This window comes from Alexandromys fortis, unplaced genomic scaffold (genome assembly GCF_014885135.2).
Source record: "Alexandromys fortis isolate MF-2015 unplaced genomic scaffold, M_Fortis_MF-2015_v1.1 scaffold_158, whole genome shotgun sequence".
Lineage (NCBI taxonomy): Eukaryota > Metazoa > Chordata > Mammalia > Rodentia > Cricetidae > Alexandromys > Alexandromys fortis.
In genome coordinates, this window is record NW_026068039.1 from 1,947,207 (window position 1) to 1,973,259 (window position 26,053).

The window sequence follows — 26,053 nt, forward strand, 5'->3', positions numbered from 1 at the left end:
CACCACCACCACCACCCAGTTTAAATTGGTTGTTTTGTTTGAGTTCTCAGTTCCTTTGCCTAAACTGGGCTCAAACTCATTTCTGTATCTGAGGATGACCCTGATCTCCTGACCTCCTACCTGTACATTCAAGAGTGCTGGGATCCTGGGCATCTGTCTACCTGACTACATCCAGTTCTAATTTTGATTTTAAAAGATTTTCCATGTTGAAATATGAACGGCGGCGGGGCTGTGTCCCCAACACCCCGGCCGCTTGGCTAGCTCATGCCCGAAATAACAACACACAAACTATATTCATTTAAGAACTGCTTGGCCCATGAACTCTAGCCCTTACAGGCTAATTCTCGCACCTGGACTAGCCCATTTCTAATGATGTGTGTAAGCACCCCAAGGTGCGCTTATCGGGAAGATTCTAGCCTATGTCCATTCTGGATTGGAGTTGCCTGGGAGAGCTGAGCATGGCGTCTCTGCTCCAGAGAGCAGAGCTGTTGGGTCTGTCCGGGAGCAGAGCAGAGTCTGACCTCACTTCCTCTTCCGCCCAGCATCCTATTCTGTTTTCTCCTCCCCCCTATGTTCTAAGCTATGAGGCCAAGCAGTTGGTTTATTATAATTAACCAATGACCTTCCTCCATCATTTCCAGACAAATATATAACCTATTTTGATGACTGTTTGGGGGCATTCTTCCAGATTTTTATTTGCTGTGGCTAAGTGCACCATCTCCACTGGGCCTAGTCCCATCCTTAGTATTGCAGCAAAAACAGGGAAGTTTCCTCGGAGTAACTTTGCTCATTAGCAGGTTCTGGTATGCCCCAGATCTTGTTTGCAGAAAACAACTCTCCTCAAGATGGAGGGCAGGTCTTGGAACCCTTTTCCTCCTGCTGGGTTGCCTCAACCAACCTTGATGTAAGGGTTTGTGTATGGTCTTGTATCTTGTTATGTTGTGTTTGGTTGATGCCTCTTGAGAGGCTTGTACTTTTCTTGGGGGAGAAGGGGATGGGGAATGGATCTGATAGAGAGAGGAATTAGGGGAAGAACTTGGAGGAGTGGAGGAAAGGAAAGCTTTGGTTGGGATGTATTGTATGAGAGAATAAATAAACATTTGAAAAAAGATGGCAGGAAAGTTTCAGTTTAAAAAAAAATTTTTTTTAGATGACATAAACATGAGGCTCTAGGAGTGTCTGTCCTTGTACTTTTGTTCTTGGAATCCTGCTGGGAGCCAGAATCATTTCTCAGCATCCTGCCTCAACTCCTGCTTCCTCTGGAGTCGCTTTCCAAGTTTCTATTTTCCCTCGAGGAGTGTCCTAACCTTGAAGGGATTCTGGGGCACTTAGTGAAAGGACCACTTGGAGGCTAGTGGCCAGTGTGACTGTTCTGCTCTGTTCACAGAGGGCCAGAACTAGAAGAGCCACTTACCTCTCATACAGATTGAAGGAGCCATTCAATACTCAGTAATCAAGAGAAAATTATTTATGTGTAGTACTTTAAAAATAGAACTATTCCACAAAAACACAATGAACAAAATCTCAGAATTTAATGAGAATGGCCATTAACAGCTCTGTGCCAGCATATTGCCTGCCCCACCAAACCCCAGGGAAGTGCCTCATTCTCTTCACCCTTGCCCACCTGATCTTTTCTGGAGACAGCGTTGCTTGACAGACCTCTGTAAGGCTGGGTTTTTATGCCTGTGATATAAAAGAGTTTATCCTGTGCTTTTCTTCTACCTGGAAGTCTAAATCCTATTTTCTATTAATTCTTTCTGATAATACAGTTAAACAGCTAAATATTCCATATATATGTAACAGGAGGAGTGGGCTGTCATCCTGGCTGCCTGGCTATTTTACACTCGAAATCATCACACACAAACTGTATTCATTTAAACACTGCCTGGCCCATTATCTCTAGCCTCCTATTGGCTAACTCTCACATCTTGATTTAACACATTTCTATTAATCTGAGTTCACCACGAGGTCGTAGCTTACTGGCAAGATTCTAACCAGCATCCCTCTCAGGCAGGAGATCCATGCCATCTCTCACTATGCCCTTCTTCCCAGCATTCAGTTCTGTTTTCTCTGCCTACCTAAGTTTTACCCTATCAGGCCAAGGAGTTTCTTTATTGATTAACCAATGAAAGCAATACATAAACAGAAGGACCTCCTATACCATATATGTATGTGTGTGTGTCTAACTAAAACATAATTGTACACAGGCGAGCAAGATGGCTCAGTAGTAAAAGTGCTTGTCTGTAGAAGGAAGTTTTTATTCCATCTGATCCCACAATTATTCAGTTTCAAACACAAAGAGGCTTATATTAATTATAAACTGGCCTATTAGCTCAGGCTTATTATTAACTAGCTCTTATAGCTTAAATTAATCTTAATTCTTGTCTATGTTTAGCCATGTGGCTTGGTACATTTTCTCAGTAAGGCATTCTCATTTTGCTTCCTCTATATCTGACTGGTGACTAACTCTGCCTTTCCTCTTCCCAGAATTCTCTTAGTTTGGTGACTCCACCTATACTTTCTATCTGACTGGCCAGTCAGCGTTTTATTAAACTAATATGGTGACAAATTTTTACAGTGTTCAAGAGCATTATCCCACAGCACTTGGGTTAAGCCTGACCATCTAAGTTTGATGTCTGATGACCTGAGTTTGATCCCTGGGACCCTTAGGGTAGAAGGAGAAAATCAAACCACAAGTTGTCTTCTGATCTCCACATACTTTGTGGCATGTTCCATACTAAAGTAGGTAAAGCTAACACACACACACACACACACACACACTGTAACAAAATTTTTAAAAATAATTGCATTTAGCTATAAGCTGTGGTGATATATGCATATAGTGTCTGATGACAAAATCAGAGTGACTGGCATATTTATCACCTATATTTAACAAAGGTATTCATTGTTTTGTGTTAGAAGCATTATAATCATCTCTACCATCATTTAAAAATGATGGTAGAACACTTGTGAACACTGACCATTGTACAATTCCCTGTCACTGCTTCCTTCCAAAGAGATTTTGGCCATTTTTCTTCTTTAGGTTTCTGTATGTTACTGTAAGTTTATTTTATGTGAATCTATTTTAGAATTCTAACTCATCTAGTACAGTTTTTAATATTCTGTTCTAGTGCCTTTTTTGTGTGTGAAAGGAGTCTATCATTGCTAAAATTATTAAAACTGTCATATAGTCTACAAACATTGGTTCAGTTCTGTTGCGTGAATAAAAACAAGTAGACAGATAGGGTTCAAGCTGAAGATCAGAAAAGTAAAGCAGTTAGCCACTAGAGAGATCTTACCTCTACCAAGGCTCAGACAAACAAAGGGGCGACCCTGTAATGCTCTCCATCAACCTCATACTCCACACTCCACTCAGTTCCTGTCTCTTCCCCTTTATATTCCTCTCTCTGCCCAGCCAAATCACTCCTGTCTCAACCTCCCTGGTGCTGGGATTAAAGGCATGTGTTCCCAAATTCTGAGATCACCTTTGTGTGAGCTCTGTTTCTCTTTTAGACAGATTCTATGTTTTGTAGCCCATGATAGCCTTGAACTCATAGAAATCCAACTGCCTCTGTCTACTGAGTCATGGAATTAAAGGTGTGTGCCATCACTCTCTGACCTGTATGACTGACCAGTATGGCTGCTTTGCCCTCTGATCTTCAGACAAGCTTTATTTACTAAAACACAAATAATATACCACTATACAAGATACCTTAGGGGTGCTGGATGCAAGAAACAGAAGCTTAGTTTGAATTAGAATAAGGGAAAAGTAATGTACTGGATAAAAATGGGAGAACCTTCTAGAACACAAAGCAGGAAATGCTGTAGTAATAGGAATGGTGGGGCTGCGTCCCCAGCACCCCATCCGCCTGCTAGCTTATGCCCCGAAATAATTACACGGACACTGTATTCTTTCAAACACTGCTTGGCCCATTAGCTCTAGCTCTTTATTGGCTAATTCTGATATCCAGATCAACCCATCTCTAATAATCTGTGTAGCACCGGTCTTACTGGGAAAGATTCAGCATCTCTGACCTGGCGGCTTGCTCCATCGTATCTGCCTCTGAGAGGAGCTGCATGGTTTCTGACCTCATTTCCTCTTCCTCCCAGCATTTTGTTCTGTTTACTCCACCCACCTATGTTCTTACCAATCAGGGCCAAGGCAGTTTATTTAACCAATGACCTTCCTCCATCAAAATGCTGCTAGATTTTTGTGGGTCTTGGAAAGTCACTAAATGGCTCTTCTGTCTGCCTCTTCTCATTGAGGCTTTGATTTCAGACTACATCGTCTTCTACATGTCCCCCCCCCCTTTTTGTAGAGTATGCTTGTTTGAGAGCTCACCAATATTGAGTGTAGCCATCAGTCTTGTGTGTGGGGTTGTACAATGCCATATGATTATAGTTCCTGGATTATCACTTCTCATTCTCAAGGGAGAGCATGGACCAAGCTCTCCCTTCCTGGCTCAGTTAACTGTGGAATGGGGGGGGGGTCACCTGACACAGTATAACTGAATATTGTCTCAGCATGATAAATTACACCAATGTATTTCCTACAGTGGGTTGAAGCAAAGTATCCTTGCTCCTGGGAGAAATCAGTCCCAGTGAGAATGACTGCTCTGCAGAGAAGCTGGCCTGACCAGAGAAGGAAGGTCAAGGTGGTGTGGGGTGGACTGTATTCTGTTGGAAGTCCTAGTTTGAGCCACCCTCAGACTTAGAGCTACAGTTTTACAAGGTACAGAGAGGAAAGGCTCTCCCAACAAAGAGCATATGTAAAAGGCATGGACACACAGGATTCTGCCAGACACTCTTGGGCTCAGTGTGAATGCGAATGTCATCTTGCAAAAGGTAGAGCTAGAGGAGAATTTTAAGTGGAGAGACAACATGATTTGTTTTTATCTATCAAATATTTATTAGTTATTTGTCATAGGATCCTTCTGGGCCCCAAGGATCCTAAGAGAAATAAATCCTTGCCCCTACCCATTTGGAGACAGTCTCACTATGTAGTCTTGCCTAGGCTGAAACTCACTAAGTAAATCAGACTGGCCTTAAACTCAAAGAATTATGCCTGCCTCTGCCTTTAGAGTGCTGCTGTTAGAGATGTGTGCCACTATACCCAGCCTCTTTTTCCCTTTTATATTATTTATTTCTTTTTTTTTTTTTTGGTATTTATTTTTCAGATATTTCACTTGGAAGACAGTCTACAGTGCTGCCTTCAGTAAATCTTAAACCAATGTAAGCCAGGCGGTGGTGGCGCACGCCTTTAATCCCAGCACTTGGGAGGCAGAGGCAGGCAGATCTCTGTGAGTTTGAGACTAGCCTGAGAGCTAGTTCCAGGACAGGCTCCAAAACCACAGAGAAACCCTGTCTCGAAAAACAAAAACAAACAAACAAAAAAACCAATGTAAAAATACCAAGTACTATTTCTACAAAGAGTAGTTCCTTCTTTTCCTTGGCTTTAATGTATTCCAAATTATCACAACATATTTTGATTAAAAAACAAACAAAAGTATCAGCTAAATGTACAGAAATAAGAAAACTAGAGTGACTGAAAGGAAAGGTCATATTTTATAGAAGTGGTGTTTGTTTAAACTTTTGCAAAGCAGAAAATTGGATACTGGTTATTCCAGCTAGCAGGGATACTCTGGGTGAACTTACTGGGAGAAAAGCTGGATGTGATCATTCTGAAGGCTTGGCAGTGGGGAGGAGAAGGCGAGTGGACTAGAGAGTTTTGGGAGGCAGGGCTGGGTGACAAGAGAGAAGTACTCAAATCATAAATGCCCTTAAGTCAGGTGCAAGACAGCAGGCCTGTAATGCTGGCAGTCCTAATGCTTGGGAGGCTGAAACAGGAAGATTGAGAGTTTGATACTAGCTGGGGTACAGAATGATACCCTGCCTCAAACAACAACAACAACAGCAACGAAACCCCCAAAATAGTCTTCTGCAGTGCTACCCTGAATGCCCTGATCCAGGAAGCTAAGCAGATTGAGTCTGGTTAGTACTTGGATAAGAGACTGTTTAGAAATACCAGGTGCTGGAGGCTTAAAAACACAGAAACAAAAACAAAAAACAAACAAACAGTCTGAGGTACAGAGTGATACAATGTTTCAAAAATAAGTAAATAAATATAAGAAAGAAAGAAGACTTACTATTTATACAAGGTGCTAATATAAGTAAACCTTGTAACAGATTTAGAAAATCAGATTAGTGGTTGCTGCCAGGGAGAATGAGTGGGACTGCCAAGGGGAACCCAAGTACTTTCTGTGTGGTGAGAGGGTCTTATAGGTTGATGGAGATTGAGCCGTATGTGTGTGTATGCATTTCTTAGACCTCATTGAATAGTATCCTAAAGATTTATGTATTCCCTGTAAATGAGCCTTATTTATTTCCTATCCCCCAAAGAACCTGTGACCCTTGAACTTACTAATGGGGGTGGGGAGGTACAGCCAGCACTGCAGTCTTTAGTCCAAGGCATTCTGGTGCAAGCCCAAGTCTAAAAAACACTGGCATTTGATGTTCAAGATGGCAACACTAGAGAACATATTTGTAGGCACAGGAGAGTAAAAACCTACGGAAGGAGTCTCCCTAGCTTACTGAACAGTACCCCATATTTAATGTTGACTTTGCCTACTCAGTTCACTGTCCTAATCATCACTATTCTTTGTAAACACATACCCAGAAATGCTTTACTACTTCCCTGTTTACCCCCACCTCAGTTCAGTCAAGTTGACACCCAAGGGCTAGGGATGTAACTTAGTGACAGAGTGTGCTTTTAGCATGTTGGAGGTGTTGGTTCCATTCCCAGTATCAAAAGAGAAGAAACAAAAAGCAAAAAAAAAAAAAAAAAAAAAAAAAGTTGATGCTCCAAGTTACATTAAAAAACATGTGTGCTAAAACTGAGTGAAATGCCTGTGGTCTTTACTGGCTTAGCAGTTAGATGTAAGAGGAGTTGATATTTGCATAGATAGATGGTAGACGTGCAAGAGTGTAGAGGGTGATAACTGTGGACCGTAAGTGGTGAGCACGTGGGTGCTTACAGCATGATCTTTTCAGCTTTCCTCTACAATTGCTTCATCTTTAGACTTTGTTTACTTACTCATTTTGTATGTGTGTATGTGTGCCGTATGTGTGCCATGTGTGTTCAGGTGCAGGTCCCCAAGGAGGTCAGAGGCATTGGATATCCTGGAGCTAGAGTTCCAGACAGTTCTAAGCTTTCTGATTGGGTTGAGAACCAAGTTCTGATCCTATGAAGAGCAGTATGAACTCTTAATATCTGAGTCATTTTTCCAGCTCCAGATTTATATTTATTTATTTGTTTGTTTGTTTATTTATTTATTTATTTACTTATTTTTAGTGATAAGTAAAATAGGGTCCATGGTTCAGTAGCTAAAAGCGTCTGCTGCCAAGTCTGATGACTTGAGTTTGAGCCTCAAGACTTGCTTGGTCGGAGAAAGAGCCAACTCACTCAGGTTGTCCTCTGCCCTCACAAATGCCATGCACTGGTTAAAAAAAAAAAAGTGATTTTTTTTTTAAAGATTATAAAAATACAGTGATTCTACTGCTGCATTAAGGAATTTAGCCTGCAACTTGGGAGCTTCATGAATGCTTTTGAGGTTACTAGATATATATCTTTGAAAGGAAACTTAGGATTCAGTTTTTTTTTTTTTCTGGAGAAAAAAGGAACAGCAGAAGCTAAGAGAGGAGTATGAGAGATGGAGCTGAAAGGATTCTGAAGTTAGGGTATAGAATGGTCAGGACTCAGTGAACCTACTTGAGTGACAGCATGCGTTAGGGTGAGAAAATGACCTTGAGTTGGCATGCAGTACTGGGTGAAGGACTGTGACTTAGAGACTGGTGGATGGAGGTACTGGGTAGTATATTCAGTGACATGAAATTTCGGGTAGAAAGTGAAATGTTCAAATGAAAAGGTTAGCACGGAGTTAAATTGGAATGAATAGCTAGGAACTAAGAATGTCAGTGCTTTCCACGAGGATAACTCATCTCTCAGAGCTGGGAGTGCTGGGCAGAACAGGATGACCTGGAAGAGGTGACCAGTGTGATGCAACCAAGAACACTCAAGGGTTCTGTGTCACATACCTTTAATAGCGTCAGTGATCCATCACCTGGTCTGGACCGAGATCAACACCTTGGAAGAAGCAGTAGTAAATGTGGTAAGCTAAAAAAACACTTTAAGTAAGGCATTAACTAAGCTGGTATGTTCTAGAATGAACAGTTGTAGCAGAGAGAATGTCAGACAGATTTTGTCTTTGGAGAGACCTTAGGAGAATGTGAACCAGTAATGTTCACAGGGTCGCGGTGGAACCAGAGCGTGGAGATCTGCCTTTTAGTGGTGGACGTGTCTCCCTTAGCTGTACATCATTTACTTCCTAGGAGACTGCCCATAGAGTGACTCCTTTCTCCTCTAGCTGCAGATGCCGTGGGACTGAGCATGGAGTGATTTCTTTTCCTGAACAGAAGTGGGTTTTCATTCCCAGCACAAGTTTGTTTTTGTTTTGCAGGAGGGGATCATTGATAGGCAGGATGGTGTGTGTTACTGTTTCTGTGATCTGCACTGTCAGCACACCGCTTGAGCTAGAAGGGTGCAGGTGGCCCTGTCTCATGCTGTCCCTAGGTGCCAGGGTGGGAAGAAAATTGTTTCCCCTTTGGGAAACTTTATCATCTTTACACAAAGAAGGCATTCTACATAGGCTCTGTGGAGCCCTGACCATCCTGTAACTCACTCTGTAGACCAGGCTGGTCTTGACCTCAGAGATCTGTCAGCCCTTGCTTCCTGAGTGCTGGGATTAAAGGCATGTGCCACTACCACCTGGAAAGAAGGCATTCTTAAGTTTGGCCCTTCTCCCGAATTCTAGATTCTGAATGACTGAAAGACTAGGACTAGGTAGAGACTTTTGTTGTCACTCTGCTGTTTTGGTTTAGAAGCCTTTATGGAGCTAGGCAGACAAATTATGTAACAAAGCACACAGGCACTTGCTATGTGGCAGACACAGGGCTGGGTGGCAGGGGTGCCACAGTGAATCAATCATCATGTCTGCTCTTGGCAGTTTCTAGTGTACAGGGGAAGAAGGGATCAGACCAGGAACCACCCACCGAAACATTTCTTACACTTTTGTCTCAAAGGAAAAATAGAGGATACTGGACATAACAAGGGACTAGTACCCAGACAACCAAAGAAAGCTTGGCCAAGGAAGGAACTTAAAGAAATAAGTGACAGCTAGTCATGCCCAGAGAGAAGCATATGCAAAGCATTTTAGGCTGAAGTGTGCACAACACTGAGGAAGCAGGAGTGTTCTTAGGATGGGGTATGTGAGTCAGGGTCGGAAGGCTGTGGTGTCTCAAGGAAGCGAGGGAGAGGGCATCTGTTTGAGCTTTACAGGTCACAGGCAGTGGGCAGTGTTTGTTCTAGGATGACTGAGAAACTAGTAAGTTTCAGATCAATGAATGGTATTCAATATCTTCTTCCAGACCAGCTAGCTGCGGTAGGTAGAATAAAACATGGTTCTTCAGACCATGAGAAGTAGCTGTGAATTTCAGTGAACAGAGAATACAACTCGAATCAATGTCTTCTCATCACTTCTTTTTACATTTTCCAGGTAACAGTTTCCTGACAGCAGTGCGGGGAAGGTGTGGCCAGATTGCAGGAGGAAGGCCACGTCACAACTTAGCTGTTGGCAAGCCAGGGAGTGTGCTCTGGTTCCTCACAGAACTCTCTTGATTTCAACTTTTCCACTTTGTTCCAAACAGGACCTTTTGTAGAGATGAAATTTGGAGGGTCATACTTTCCAAACCCCCAAGACAGCTCCCTGAGTTAGAGATGCTCCCAGGTCACTGCAGGCCTGAAGAAGAGGCTATTGCAGTGATCCCATGTTTCACCTGGGCTGTGACATGGTTGGGATTGGTGAATGTTTCTGAACCACTGACAGTATTATCACTTTCTGGTTCTGTGCCCATAGCCTGAGAGAGAGTTGACTACCTCAAGTATCCCCATCTGGGTGTTCTTTCTGCCAGGGAGAAAGTCTGCTATGATATGTTCCCCCAGAAGGACCTGGCACATGGTGATTTCGATCTAAGGCAAGAGAGAGACTGACATTAGGAAAATAAGCCCAGAACTCCACTGCGTCACGCCGACCTCTTCTCCTGTGCAGGCTTTGCTGTGCTCTTGCCGTCTGTTCTAGAGCTTTAAAACTGTCATTCTTTTTGAAACTTCTGGCAAAGTTGTCTCCAATGTGAGTCAAGTGGGGATGGTGTTTGTTAGCTTCTTGGTCATCCCTGTGGGGGCTTAGAAACCCTGTGGACAGAACATGAAGTGTCCTTGCCTAGAGGACAGGTCAGGTGGAGGCTGTAATGCACGGCTTCCTTACCTGCACATTCTTAGAAGGATCAAAGCAGGGCCATGCATGCAGCTCTGTCCTAACCTGGAGCTAACTTGATTAGGATTTAGGAGACTTTTTTTTCTTTTTTTAAATACTGTATCTAAAAATCAGGTATCACCTAAAAATACAGCTTCTTTTGGAAATCAGATGACTTGGCATCCCTTAATTCTTATAGCTCCATGGCAACCATTTTAAGCTTGAGAAGTGATTGCCCCAAGAGAAGGCAGGTACTTCCTATTCTTCCTCAAGGCCCCATTCCTCAGGTGACCTACCTGACAATGAATGTCAGCTGACAAGCTCTGGTATCTCTGTGGCCCTAGTAGACACATAAGGAAGTGCTACGCATTTAGACCTTCATGGTGGATGTTTCCTGTAGGCACAAAAGGGCTTCAGGGGTGGCGGAGCAAGCCTGTGTGTGCTTGGTGCTCTGTTCTTCCATGTCTTAGACACTGCAAGGGAGATCTTAGCTGTTCTTGACAGGTAGGGATGGCCTTGGGGAGACAGGGAGTGCCTGAGCCAGCAAGTGAACCTAATGTGTTAGAGCTGAGGGAATGCTCATGGTCATAGCGTGAGGTGAGTGGGGTGGCTTAGCCTACTCCCCAGAACCTGGCTAGACACATTGAGACACATTGAGGGAAGAAGGGCAAGATGCAGGACTTTCAGGAAAGGTCCTGCTGCCCTTATCAAATACTTTAACATGGAGTTGGGGAATATTTAGGGGCTAATTTTCCTCCTCTAAAACCTACTCCCCCGTCCGCGTTCTTTTTGCCTAGCTCTTTTCTAGAACTTGTAAACAGGGAAAGGTTGAGCTGTGTTGCTTGAAGCTGAGGAGGTTTCTGTGTCTACTGCAGAACATCTGAAATTAGGGCTTGGGGAACTCAGCGTAAAATCTGTAAACTAGATTTTCATGTCTGCAGATGAGGGAGTGGAAGCCAGAGAAACAGTCATGGGCCCAGGCTACCCTTTCATAAGTCCTTTTTTTGAGGCAGTTCCACCCCAGCTAGGTTTTCTGTCTGACCCGTTCAAAGACTTCTATTTCATATTTATTTTCTCTTCCTTGGGTAAATCAAGGAGCAGCTGCATTCCATCAAGTACACTCACCGAGTTTGCTATTATGTTAAAGGAAGGCACCTTTGTGGGGAGAGCAAAGGGCACAGAATGTGCCTGGATGAATCATTTCTCACTTTAGAATCTCTGTTCCTTTGACTCTTGTCTTCCTGATCTGGGCAGGTAGATGTCATTCTCAAAGCTGTAGATAGGACTTAGGTTAAGAAGTGAGGTTTACTTTTACCTGCAAAACATAGGCAGGTGCCAGATCCCAGATTTTTAGTGCCTAGAATTTTGGACCAATTAAAAATAACAGAAAAGCCGGGTGGTGGTGGCGCATGCCTTTAATCCCAGCAGTCGGGAGGCAGAGGCAGGTGGATCTCTGTGAGTTTGCGGCCTGCCTGGTCTACAAGAGCTAGTTCCAGGACAGACTCCAAAGCCACAGAGAAACCCTGTCTCAAAAAACAAACAAAAAAGCCCAAAACCACAACAACAAAAACCCAGAAAAACCTTTTTGGCAGTGACTCCAAAAGCCCTGTCTGAAAATGATACAACTAGGACTACTTCTCCAATACGCAAAGATGTCAGTGTCAGTTCTCTTCTGGGAAGGAGGATTTGTAATACAGGTTTCACTCTGATACAAGCCAAGACAGACCTGACAACCTCACTGTTGCAGCCTCTATCTGACTTCACCATCACTGCTTGGATGAACAGCATGGAGGGTGTCTTCTTTGTCTGCTTGCCTAACTTTCCCACTTTTCCTTCTGAGTGGAAGTCACTGATGAGAGACTCTGCCTCTTGCAGAGGATACCCAGCCTGCTGCCATTCTCCATAACTCAGTGTTTGATGAAGAGGCAGTAGAGATCCTGCTTGCCTTAGTGGCAGTATCATTTATGGACAACAAAGATCACGAGGAGGTCCCAGGGATGGTTTTATCTTTATCTTTGAGAAGTTTTTTGTTGGAGATTGTGATCTTCTGTTGATATGAGGTCTGAGAGATTTTGTTCAAAGATTATATTATCTTTCCAGTCAAGTGGAGGCTGTAATATAGTCGTGTGCACTGTATTACAGCCTCCACACAGTTGTGTGCACTGGCCTTACAATGGTGGAAGTGAGGTTGTCAGATCTGTCTTGGCTTGTATCAAAGTGAAACCTGTATTACAAATCCTCATTCCCAGAAGAGAAATGACACTGACATCTTTGCGTATTGGAGAAGTAGTCCTAGTTGTATCATTAAGTTTTTTGGTGACTCCTTGATTCTATGCTAATTATAGCCTTTTTCAGGAAAGTATTGGGACAGTGGCTCATCCTAGGACTTTCAGTGATGCAGGATGCATTAGGACATGCAAATTAAAATCACAGTCAGATGAGGACATATGAAAATGAATGGCTACACTGAAAAGACCTGTAACCATATGCTGGTAAGGACATGGAATTAGAACTTCCATATGGCTGATAGTCACTGTGAGAAACCATTTGGGCAGTTAAGCTTGTCATGTGGCCCAGAAATGACTACCTGTGTCCATGCAAAAGGCCTTTCTTCTGTACAAATTTTATTTTATTTGTAATAGCCCAATACTAGAGACATATTCTTTCATGGTGAGTGGATAAAGGCTGGTCATCCATATGGTAGAGCAAACTGATACCTGTAGCAATGAAAATGAATCTAGAAGCATGCTGTGAGAAAGAAGTCAGATAAAAGAGTCTATACTGTATTATTCTGTTTAGGCCAAGCAAAAATAATGTGCAGAGATAGAAACTAGAGCTCCAGTTGCAGGATGTGAGGTAGAGGAAAGAACGGTCTACAGTAATAGAGTCACTATAGTCATGGTTCCAGGAATGCATAAAGTTGTGAGGTCATTGTGTTTAAGAAGAAAACTACAGAAAGGTGAGGTGTCTTGTGGAATTTCTTGCTAATTTTCTCTGTGTTCTTGAAGAAGGTACCTAATCTTTCTTCATCTATTTCATGTAGAGAAAATAGTCATATGCAAGTGCTGGGTGTGAGGTTATCCATGACTCTTCTGGCAAGAGCACGTTAACCAATGTATGCTGATATATTGGACTGTGCCTGCATGTATTCCTTTAAGGTTGTGGGACATTCACTGTGTTACTTCCTGTTTCTGCACATCAGTAAGATGAAGGGTTTAGAGTAGGGCAGAGGCAGAGAACTGGAAGCTCAGGGTCTGTAAACTGTATAGCTTCAGTAGTGTTGGGTTGTTCAACATTAATATAAAATGTGACTTATTGCTTGTGTTTAAATCTAGAGTTTCCAAATAAAATTTGGGTTTCCATTTTATTTTTTTCCCTCTTCACATCACTCTCCTGTCTATCTGGGGGAGGTGTATGTAGGGGCCAGAGGACAACTTGTAGGAATCAGTTTTCTCCTTCCTCTTTGTAGATAGCAGAAGTTGAACTCATTTGACCAGGCTTGGCTGCAGGTGCCCTTATTGGTTGAGCCATCTCTCTGGCCCTTTATCTTACCTTTAGAAATGAACATTGCTAATTGGAGCTAGGGGTTGAGGGTAGTTCAGTTGGTAAAGTGTTTGCTGTGTAAAAATGAAGATCTGAGTTAAGTCCCCAGCTCCCACATAAAAATTTGGGCATGGTAGGGCATGCTTGTAATCCCAGCACTAGGGAAGCAAAGATTTTTGGAGCCCCATGCCAGACTTAGCCTATTGGCAAACTCCAGACCAGTGAGAGACCCTGTCTCACAAAGCAAGGTAGGCAGTTCCTGTGGAACTACATCCATGATTGATTTCTGGTTTCCACACACGCGCATACTCACCTGCACACGCATACTCACCTGCACACATGTGCACCCTCCATAAACAAGGAGATGCAGATACACACACACAGAGACACAGATACACACACACACATGCACACACACACACACACACACACACACACAGAGTAGATCTTACTGATAAAACCAGTTCCATATTTCTGTAGGAAAAGAGTTATCTGCATGTGTGTGGTAGCTTTGCCTTCACAGCCATTAGTACTCAGTTTCCAATGGTCTCTATATACTTTGTTACCTTTTCTGTTCATGTAGTAATAATTGAGAGCAGCTAATTTATTATTGAATTCTCACTATGTGTTAAGACTTTTTCTAATGTGTGATGATCCAGGGGTCAACCACAGGGATGCAGTACTAACTCACAGGGAATTGCAAATAGTAATTTGTGTTCCCATGAAAAATTAAAATCCAAAGCTGGGTATGATATATCACATATATAATCCTCAAATGCAGGAGCTGAGGCAGGAGGATTCCTATGAGTTTGAAGCCTGCAGAGTGAGTTCTGGGTCAGCCTAGATGAGAGTGAATGGTCTGCCTCAGCAAAACAACTAATTAAAGACAAGAAAGATACAGTATTGAGAGGTATGACAGAAGTATATTATATGATGTATGAGTGAGTCATAGCGAGATTCATAGAAAAAACAAGTTAGAAAGAACAGAGAGTCATATATTTTAGGGAAAGCAGAAGAAAATAGATTTCTTTTTGTAAATTAAAAAAAAAACTACATTCTTAAGAGGCCAGTTGTGGCTGTATGAAAATTACCCTGACTACCTCATCTGCTTTTCTTCACAGATAGAGCTGCCCCTTCCCTTTGTGAAATGTAAATGACAATAAGCTGATCCCGGCACAGGCCACATGGATTTTCTTACCTCTGTGTAGACCATTCTCAGTTCAGCTTTAGAGACCGAGACTTGTTCCCCTGATCCATGAAATGGGCTGTGCTGGAGCACTGCTGTCAGCGCCCTGGCTTCTTCACCTATAAGACATGCAAGGGCCCATGCTGAAGAAGTGGCCGAGGGGTTCCTGCCTCACTTCTGCCTCTCACCTAATAGTTTACATCCCCATTTGGTCCACTGTGAACTGGTAGTAGCTGACAACTTCAGGATGACAAACCTGACTAGGTTTCACTTTTGATCTCATGGCTAACACCTTCCCACTCACAGATAGGCCCTTTTATGGGCAAAGATGCTGAGTAATGTGGTTCTGACTATCCTGGGTGTATAGGAATCCCTTTTGCTTTGCTGTAAGCTTTATCATAATTGTAGGCCTCACAAATTTGTATTGACTTGCGGAGTTGTTTTCAGCCTGGCTGGAGAGGTAGTCTTTTTGCACCACTGCTTCCATCTGGTGGCCGTTATCTTAAACTGCAGCAGCATGACCTGCTTCAAAGAAAGGAGGGACTTGTCCTTCAGTGATGCTAGGTATCACACATTAAAATGCCTTTAAAATATGTCACATTGAAATTCTCGGGGAGGGGAACATTTGTCAACCATCAACTCTTCAAGAAAGAACTGTTTATGAGTCAATGTGTATGTTTGCAAGTCATTTTTTTTTAACTTTGGATCAAGGGCTGTCATTTCTAGTCTTTGGCTGTTCGTGAAATGAAAGGTTATTTAACTTAGTTCCAGTGAAGGAAATGCTCATTTTCTTATTTAATTCAGCAGAGCCATCAGCTTTTGCCTTGTTATATAAAGAGGTATTATGTTTTTTGGCTACGCTAGGTGAAGTGGAAGGAACTAGTTTTTGGACAGTCAGGAGTATGACACCACTCCTGGTTCTGCCCACAGCAGGCTCTAGGACTCCTAAAACATCTCTTGACTTCTTTACCTATAAAGCAGATTCCTTGGGCTTCATGCTTTTTATGGTGATCCTATGCCCAGACTATAGCTAAAAGAAATTATAAAATATTCAAAATATCTGACAAAATAAACATCTTAGTCTATGTATAAAACAATCATTAATATAAATGGAAAGCTTGAAATTTGTGCAGCTACTTTATCCAATTCTAATAAATTGTAAGTTATATCATAGTTTCAATAAATTATTTTTTGGGGGGAAGATAAATGGTGCTACAGTATATTTATGTATATTAGACAAGATTTGATACATATTTCTTGCATTTAATTTTCATTGACGCTCTTAAAAATTATATATTCTAAAAATACGCATCTTGGAATTTTGGAATTGTAGGCTGGGTATGATGATACACATTTAATAATCCTGTCACTTACCAGAGCAGAGACAGGAGAATCAGTTCAAGGCCAGCCAAGGCCACATGAGACCCTGTCTCAAAAAACAAAAGTAATTTAGGAAGAAATGGGGAAGGAGAGGAAGAGAGAGACAAGTTAAAATTTTCATGCTGGGTGTTCTTTTTAATAAAAGTAAGTATTCAGTCGGGCATGATGGTGCTTGCCTTTGATCCTAGAATTTGGGAAGCAGAATCAGGTCTATCTCTGTGAGTTCAAGGCTAGCCTGGTCTATAAATCAAGTTCCAGGACATCTAGGGCTACACAGAGAAATCCTATATTGAAAAACAAACAAAAAAGTAAGTACTTTAAAAAAATCTACATTTAAAATTGATAATGAAATAGTTTAATGTATTGCAAGAAAATAAAATGTATTTTGAATGAAAATGATAGTGGTTGGTAATATAGATTCCATGGGAAGTTCTGGTGCTTATCTAATATTGAAGAATGTGGTGACAGTCAATAGAGAGACCTGAAATCTCTGATAAATTATCATCACAATGTAGGTTTGGAAATGTCTGAGTCCATTAACATATTTTTACAGAATGATGCATCTATTTTCTGAAAATAAGGAATAGTACTTTATGTATAAGGCTTTAGTGGCTGAAGGGAATAGATTCTTACCCAGGTTAGCTTGAATAGTTACTGTAAAGCTAGTAAGTGCTGAGAACACCAGCAGAAAGGCACTGAAGTGCCACTGAGCCTCAGGGCAGTTAAAACATTACAGTGAAACCTGAGGCCTGATTCTCAGAGGCCTAAGATCTCTCTATTGGCTGCTTTTTGGTTTGGTTTCTGTCAGCTTTGCAAATGACTGCTAGCTCAGTACTGTATGACAACCTCAACTCAAGTTCTCATACTGATCAGTTCCCTCTGTGTTTACTTCTATCCAGTTTGTACCAATTCTGTGCAAAGAATAGCTTAGTGATGCTTTTACTACACGGGGTTGATGAATAGGACAGTTGAACTAAGTTATGAAGGTATACAAGGCAGGCAGTTGGGCTTTGTGTTCCAACTGCTGCTTCTTCCAAGACTTTGACCTGTGACTTCTTTGCCACCCTTGTCTATCTGACCCTCAAGGCAGACAGTGCTTTGGGGATTAGCTGTAAGTTAGGAGTTCTAAGATTATGTGGAACTCCTAGAACAAACTAATTTAGCACATTTGAGAATCTCAGTCAAAGTTACATAAATGTCTGTTAATGAATTGTGAGCTGTCTTTGGATAAAGGAAAGTAGGGTGTTGATCAGTGAGTCCTGATGTCCCACTATAGAGCAGCTTATTCACACTGGGTTTTATATCTCAACAGCACATGTAGCGACAGGTGCAGGAGTCTTCATGGCCTCCTGTTACACCTGAGTGAGAGGTGGAGCAAGGAGGAAGAGAAGATTCCTGAAATACAGTGACAACTATTTATGTTTGCAAGCACTAAAAACAATAATACATTTTCTAGCCTCTCTGATAAGAAAGAATGTACTGGGCTTTATTTTTAAAAACTCTTATAGTTTCTTTGGAAGATAGCTGCTGTTCATCCTTGATTCTGACTCTGGCTCTAAGTTCAAGAGTATAAGAATGCTATCAAGGCCAGGCCACTTTGAAGACTGGCTAATAGTGGTGTCCGTGTCATGAGAGGTGACAGCCCCAGCCTGAGTTCCTGACTGACTTGCAATTACTCAAGAGTTTCTCTGTGTGTTCTTCTCACAGGTGGATTTGCTCTTGTCTTTCTGGTGAGAACAAGCAATGGAGTGAAATGTGCCTTGAAACGTATGTTTGTCAACAATGAACATGACCTCCAGGTGTGCAAGAGGGAAATTCAGATCATGGTAAGACGTTTTGGATTATAACTGCTTCTTCTTTTTCTTTATTTAAACCATATATATGCATATATATGATATATGTATAATGGTGTATATTTGATATATATGCATGTGTGTATGTGTGTCTATATATGTAGATATATGTGTGTGTGTGTGTGTGTGTATACACACATCTTTTTGACTTTTTTGAGACAGGGTTTCTCTGTGTAACTCTGGCTGTCTTGGAACTCACTCTATTAGCCAGGTTGGCTTCAAATTCACAGAGATCCATCTGCTTCTGCCTCCCTAGTGCTGGGATTATAGGTACATGTTACCACTGCCCAACTTAAACCTTACGAATTTTTAAAATAGTGTTTTTATTAATTTCATACAATGTGTTTTGGTCATATTCATTTTCTCACCTCAACTCTTCCCAGATCCTCCCCCTCACTCTCTATTTACCCAGCTTATTGTGTTGTCTCTTAAAAACACAGTAAGCCCAGTTTTGTATTGGCCAACTGCTCCTAGTGTGGAGCCTGCCCTGAAGTGTGGTTGATACACCAGGTGTCACACCACTGAAGCCAACTGACTTTTCCTCTTGCAGAAGTAATCAAATCTAATAGCTCCTCCACTAGGGGTGGCTTCATGCCTACCATCTACATCATGCTGGGTTTTTGTCTGGCTTGAGGCTTTGCAGGTCTTGTGCATAATGTTATAACTGATGTGAGTGCATGTGTGCATCTGCCCTGTTGTGGAAAACACTGTTTCCTAGAAATCTGGCTCTTAATTCTTTCTGCTCCCCCTCCCTGTACCGTAAGAGGAGAGGTGTGATACAGGCATCCCATTGAGGGCTGAGCTCCAAAGTTTCTAATTCTTTGTACACTAACAATTGTGAGTCTCTGTTCATCGCCATCTGTTGCAAGAAGCTTTTCTCATGCGTGTTGAGCAATGCGTTGATGTGTGAGTTTAGCAACAAATCATTAGAAGTCAGTTTTATTGCTATGTCTGTTTAATAAAATAATAGTACTGCATTTTACCCTCAGGTCATTTATCTACTGTGGCTGTTTCACAACAGGTATACTATGTTACCTTAGGAAAGTTACTGGGCAGGCCTGCACCCTTTCTTGTGCTGGCAGCAAGCTCTTGTGCAAGGTGGGACCAATAACGAGGGCCTATAGGGCTCTGTTTCTGCTTTGATCATCCTCAAGTGGAGGTTGAGGGGAAAGAAGCTTATTGGGAGAACTGACTAGTTTAACTTGGTAAAGTAGTTTGGGACTTGGGAAAGCATTTATTTAATCTGGAAAACCAAACTCTCTAGGAAGCTTTTCTCTCTTTCTGCTTCCCTCAGTTACCAGCCCCTTGCTCTGGTTGCCAACTCCTCTGAGCCCTTCTGCATCCTGGGAATATTCCCTGACACAACTTGACACTTCTGACAGTTTTTCCAGCTGAAGTGCTTCCTGTGCTTTGCCTACAGTGTCAATATGTCATAGTGCCTTGTGATTCCCTTTATAGAAGCCCACAAATAGGTAGAACTCACTGTGGCATTAGAAGTCAGAAAATAATTATTTGTGTTGGGAAATGGGCCAGAAGATGTATTATTCTGAGTTATGGAAGTCTGTTGTTTTGTGTATGGTCACACAGAAATATATAACTGTCAGAATTCAAACACATTAAGATCTGTTTTTATTTTGTAAATTATACCTTAATTTAAAAAACAAAGAAACTTACTAAAGAAAGATGGCTCAGGACTTCAGAGCATGTACTATTCTTCTAGAGGACCCAAGTTCAATTCCCAGCACCCACAATCACAACTAACTCCAGTGCCTCTGACCTCTCAGAGCACCTGCATGCACTTGCACACAGATACACATGATTAAAAATAATGCACATCTTTAAAGAACATACTAAATTGTATAGATTTTATTTTATATCAGTAGTAAAGAGTCTGTATCAGAAATATATACCAATGTGTTTATGATGATATGGTGAAAACAGTAACTGGATTTAAAACAAAGATTGACCGGGGTTTGATATTCAGAGCAAAGTTACAACTTTGAAAGCTTGTTAGTTGCTATCTTTGACATTACACATAATAAAAGCATTTAAATATGTACATTGTTATTTTTGGTATTTCCACAGTTTTGTTTATACTAATTATATTGCTTTACCTGTTAACATTTTAGGCAGTTCAGCCAACACATTGAGAGTTATTTAAAATCAGAAACTCAATAGTTTCTTAACATGCAGAAAACAGTTCAATAAAAGAGTGAATGCATGTCTGTGTGGTTGCAGAGGTAGATCCAGATGTTCACCTAGAGGTGATGCCTTGGAAAAGAGTAAAATTAAGTTAGGTGTGGCGAGAGTCTAAACTGAAAGTATTAAGAATGACCTAATCCTGTGGAGCCAACCAGCCAACCCCAAGACTCCAGACCACATGGATCTGTCTGCAGTGGGCCTAAGATACTCTGCTTGCCCTGTCTCCTACATATAGGAGTTTCCTGGATATTTCTCATGTCTCCACCTCTCCTCCTCCTTCAGCTCCCCTTCCATCCCTCCCCCTTGCTTGCTCCATGCTTTCTAAGCTGTCCATATTTCATTTCCTCTTTCTTCTGCCCAGAATGCCCTTCCCATTTTTACTTATGTTAGAAAAGCAATCCCATTCTTTCATTTTCTCCCACTCACTCAGAACATGAGGGCTAACTTGGTGCTAGTAGAGAAACCAAGAAGCACATACATTGACAATAGATCCGATTAGGATTTAGTTGTATGGGATCAGTTTTGGACCAGGGATGCATTAACTATGACAGTTGTTTTTGTTTTTTATAGAATTTGTATTTTTTTTCAAAGCTAAGTCAACCAGCTAACAAGAAAACGTCACACAGTTCCACACAATTCTCCTGTTCCATCTCAGATCCTAGAGGTCATTATGGTACTCGCTTCTTTGAATGTACTTCCCAGTCATGCTAGATCTTTGATTTTTACTGCATTTCAGGCATTGTTCCCAAGGGAAATAAGGATTTAGATTTTTTCATCCTGCAGTACAGCCCGCCTCCAAGTGTTAGCTTTGCTCTTATCCTGAATTCACTGGAATACTAACTAGTCAGTTTGGTCAGTGGGTTGGCTGTGGTTGTTGTGGGAGGGAGCTGCTGCTGCTGAATCTGCTGCTGGGCAGCAAGCACTCCACTTTCCCACACAGCCGTTCTCACCAGGACTTGTGTCTGTTCCTCCTTTGTTCTTAGTGTTCTGTGTGGATTTCAGCAGTGTCACCCTGGACTTCCCTTCATTATGCAAGCTGTGTTTTAACTGTGCAGATGTAGCTGTTTGTCTGCTGTAACTCTCAAGAGTTGTCCTGGCTCCCTGACTGGGTGGACCCCAAGCTAGTGATGGATTCCTACCTGTTCTTCTCTGGAGCCTGCTTGTTCTTAGAGAATTCCCTAGGCTCCTTCTCTTTGGCCTCACTTCTCTCAGCTTCCCACTCCTCCTTCTGTTTCACCCCTCCTTCTGCGGAGGTGGTCGGTCACCCAACAGCTTCCTCTTATGAATCCTTAAGAGGCTTTTGGGGTCAAATCGAAGAAGTTTTTGTTTAGCCTTCAATTCCGAAGACTTTCACCTATTTTGTTCTCTAAAATTTTATAGTTTTTCATGTTACATTTAAAGTCCATGAACCATTATATAAGCTGTGAGACTTTTGTTGACATTCTGCTTTTTGCTTATGGATAACAAATTGTTTTAGCATGCCTTCTGAAAAGGCATTCTCTGCTCTGCTGCTTGTGAAATGTCACTGGAAATGGAGTTGTAGCTTAGTAGTAGCATGCTTGTTTGTATACAAGGTCCTGAGTTTGATATCCACTCCACCTGTATTTCTGATGATCTCCACCCATAGAAACTTAAATTGTAGGGCCCATTACTAGAACTTTCTCTGTCTGTCTTCTTATCAACTGTATGCATATCGCTCCACCAGTATCCTAATAATCTTGTTTCTGTATGTAGATAGTAAATCTCTCTCTCTCTCTCTCTCTCTCTCTCTCTCTCTCTCTCTCTCTCTCTTTCTCTCTNTCTTTTGAGACAGAGTCTTATAGCCTTGGGTTATTTTAAGCTTTATAACCAAAGCTAGCATTGAACTTCTGATCCTTCTACCTCTATCCACCCAGTCCTGGTATTATAGGTGTATGCTACCACACCCAAGTATCAAACAAGATTCCCTCATATTTTTCTCAGAATGTTTTAAAATACTCAAATCCACATAGTGTATTAGTTTCTTTTCTCATCAATGTGACAAAATGCCTAATAAAAGCAACTTAAGGAAGGATTCGACTCATGGTTTGAGAACGGTTACGGTCATCATAGAAGGGAAGGCATGGTGGCAGCTAGCCATGTTGTGTTTGCAGGCAGGAAGCAAAGAATGACAGGTAGTAGGGCCAGTTCATAAATACTCAAGGCTCATCCCCAGGGACCTGCTTTCTCTAGCAGGGTCCCACAACCTTACAGAACCAGCACCACCAGCTGGGAACTGACGTGTAAGCTTGTTGGGGACAGTTCACATTCAGACCACAACACATCACCTTTCATTTGCATTTTGGAATAATCTGGAATTTTTTTTTATAGGAAATACATTAAACCTGCATTTCTGTTTTGGGAGAACTGACATCTTTTCTGTTTGTGATCTTCCAGTTAGTGAACATAGTCTGCATTCCCATTCACTTGCATCTATGCTGTCTTTAACTACCACTTACGTACTTCTCGTACACAAGCTTGGAAATGCTCTTCGACTTACAGCAAAGATTTTAAATTTATTTTTAGTGATTTTAAATAATTTTGTATATTTTCTTCTCTAGTTCTAGCCTTAGCCTGCATTTTACACCTCCAAATTACAGCCTCTGATATTATATTTTAGATTTTGTTTTTAAATCCACAGGTTTACTGCTAGTATTTAGAAATACAGTTAATTTTTTATAATATATTCTGTCAGTTCACCAAAATTGCAATGAGAGATGGCTTTTTTTTCTTGTCTGTAGTTTTCTTCCTCTTTGTAGTGTATTGCAATGGCTGCAACTTGTAATATTACATTGAATGACACATTTACCCTTGGTTTGTTCCCAATCTTAATATGAAGGCATTCAGTCCTTTGTTGCTAAATATAAAGTTGACTTTAGTATTTTATACATTTTTAAAAGCCAACATGACTTGTCATATGTGGTCGAACCTCCGTCAAGATGTTAACTTTTATGTAGGGGAACTCTAGGGGAAAGAATTCCTCCTGATCAGCAAAAGCAGCTGGAAGGTGCATCCATTTTGTCCAACTACAATGCCCTTCATCTTTGAGACTTCATGGTGTTATGGATGATGTCATTGTACACCACTCCCAAGAAGAAAAAGCAAGTTAAGTTGGCTGTCCTAAAATACCTTAATGTAGATGAAAGTGACATTAGTCTCTTTGTAAGAGTTCTCTTGATAAATGTGGCTGAAAATGATGTCAGTCCCTTTGTAAGAGTCCTCTAGATAAATGTGGTACTGGAGCTTTTCTTAACAATAATTTGATGTTATTTTACATTTAACAAGTAACTTATTTAAAGTAACAGAAGACATGTTTGTCAGTTTTGTTTCCATCAGAAGGTACAACTGCTGCCTTGGATGACTGAGCAATTTTTACAGCTGAAACAATGGATTGACTAACACTAGGGGTAAGAGTGAGGACATATATGTGGACTTTTAGTTCATCTTAACCAGCTTTACCAGCATGGTTCAGTGAAGGCAAAGATTAGAAGTAGAGTGGGTAAAAAAAGACTTAGGTATTTCAGAGGTCAGTTAGCGCACTATGAATGCGTATGTAGAATGGTATGGCTGACGAAAGAAGGAATGTCGTTTCCAGCTCAGTTGATGGCACTGCAGAGGATGGCAGAGCTTGTTTCCTCATGAGTCAGACCAGACCTGCTGTACCTCATCTCCTGGGGCCATCCCTGTTCAGAACAACAAACACCACCACAACAAAGCAGCACAGCTATAAATGTGGAGGCAGCTAAAGCGGTCTCAAAAGTTATGTCAGAGAATGAGAATGTACCAATACTAGCTCTTGAAGAGACCATTCTTACTTGGTTGAGTTGTCTTGGCTCCATTGTAAGAAGTAGTTGATGTAAATGTACAGTTACTGCCGAAGGGGTCTTGTGCCAGAAAGTGCATCGATGACCTGCTCCTTCAAAGGTTAAAAGCTCATTAGGGTGGAAGCAGGCTTGTTGATTGATGAACTTGCTCTTTATTTCCTTGTGGACTGGCAGCAGTCTGCTGAGCAGCCAGTGTCTGTGGGCTGACTGCACTTGGAGCACTACTATAGGACCTTGCTAAGGTACCTGCCCAGGGCTATCAGGTCAGAGTCTGCTTTACAGTGTGATTCCTCGGTGATCTGTTGTCTTATTAAAGTCTGAGGTGCAGTGCTACGGAGTAGGACCGTAGCTGACATTTTTAAGGGTCTATTCAAAGTACAAGACTGAGTAAAAACGTGTCCTAATTTGATTTTCTTTACTCTGCTAGAACACTGACCAAAAGCAGCTTGAGGGATAAAGGATTTATTTCATTTTACACTTTCAGATCACAGTACATAGAGAGGAAATCAGAGCAGGAACCTGGAGGTAGGAATTGAAGCAGAGACCATAGAGGACTGCTGCTTAATGGTTTGCCCCCAAGCTAACATTCAGCTAGCTTTCTTATGCAGCTTAGGCCTATCTGTCTAGGAGGGGTGCTGCCTTCTGTGGTCTCTGCCCACAGTTCAACCTGATGGAAGCAGTTCTTCAGTTGAGGTTTCTCTAGTTTGTGTTTCTCTAGTTTCAGTTGGGTAACTCTAGTTCATGTCAAGGTGACAGGAAAAAGTAAACAGCGTGGAAGGGCGGAATAAATGTTGGTGTAGGGCAGAGAAAGTATTTTGGACTTAGGTAGCAGAAGCTCAACAAGATCTCCACTAGAACCAAGGGCCAGCCCACAGTTTCTTTTACTGCTATCTAGAGATGTGCTTGTTTGCCCAGAGAGCTAGAAAAGAGACGTAGGGTTATGAAGAGGTGAAAGGAAGAATAAAACGACACCACACCAAGCACCCCTTTCCAAAGTAAAAACCTTACCCCAGCTATTAGAATGGCCTTCCTTCATCTTTAAGAAGCTCAGGCATGCGTGCTCACATGTACACGTCACATGTAGACATATACACATACACACATAATTTTAGGAAAGAAGTTTCTCTGCAGTTCTTCCTACTTTTTGGATTACATAAATAGAAATGAGTTCTAGAAAGGTCCATGATAAGACTGAAAAGTAGAGGGAAGGTTACAGTCTGAATGCCTGCTGTGTTACAAAGCTGGAGCTCTGGAGAGTGTTTTTGGCCTCTGTGATCTCTCTGGTCTGTGACCAGAGGCAGGTACACTGAGGCCTTTGCCTCATCAAGTTTTTTCTTGTCCTATTTTGAAGATTACTTTGTTTTATACCAAAAGCAAAGCCTTAGTTCTGAACCCACTTGAATTCCCCTATTCTTCATTCTTGTGTAGCAGCCACCTTTGCCCTGCCCCGCTTTGCAGGAAAATAAATCGCTCTGTGATCCACCTCCTAGCAGTAATCCTAACCCCTCCCTCCTTCTGACCTGTAGGATGGGCCTCCAGCACTCTGTGTCTCATGTGTCTTACAGCTTTCATTCTCCAGTGTGCTTTTTACAATTCTTGGTAATTCTTCTCTGAGGCAGCCCCTTCTTTAAACACAGATGTTCTGAGAGAGTAATTCACAGACAGTGCTCAACTCAATCT

The 26,053-nt window shown here is 41.7% G+C and overlaps 1 protein-coding gene across 14 annotated transcripts in view; it reads left to right on the forward strand.

The window, feature by feature from the left end:
- Aak1 (AP2 associated kinase 1) overlaps positions 1-26,053 on the forward strand; it is a 172,731-nt gene that overhangs the window by 57,427 nt on the left and 89,251 nt on the right. For 13 of the 14 annotated variants that reach the window (XM_050165351.1, XM_050165352.1, XM_050165363.1 and 10 more), the window contains exon 3: positions 18,184-18,302. In XM_050165351.1, the coding sequence (XP_050021308.1) occupies positions 18,184-18,302 (119 nt within the window). Of the gene's footprint in view, positions 1-18,183; positions 18,303-23,811; positions 23,957-26,053 lie in introns of those variants that run through there. The other variant, XM_050165361.1, reaches the window with a different exon arrangement.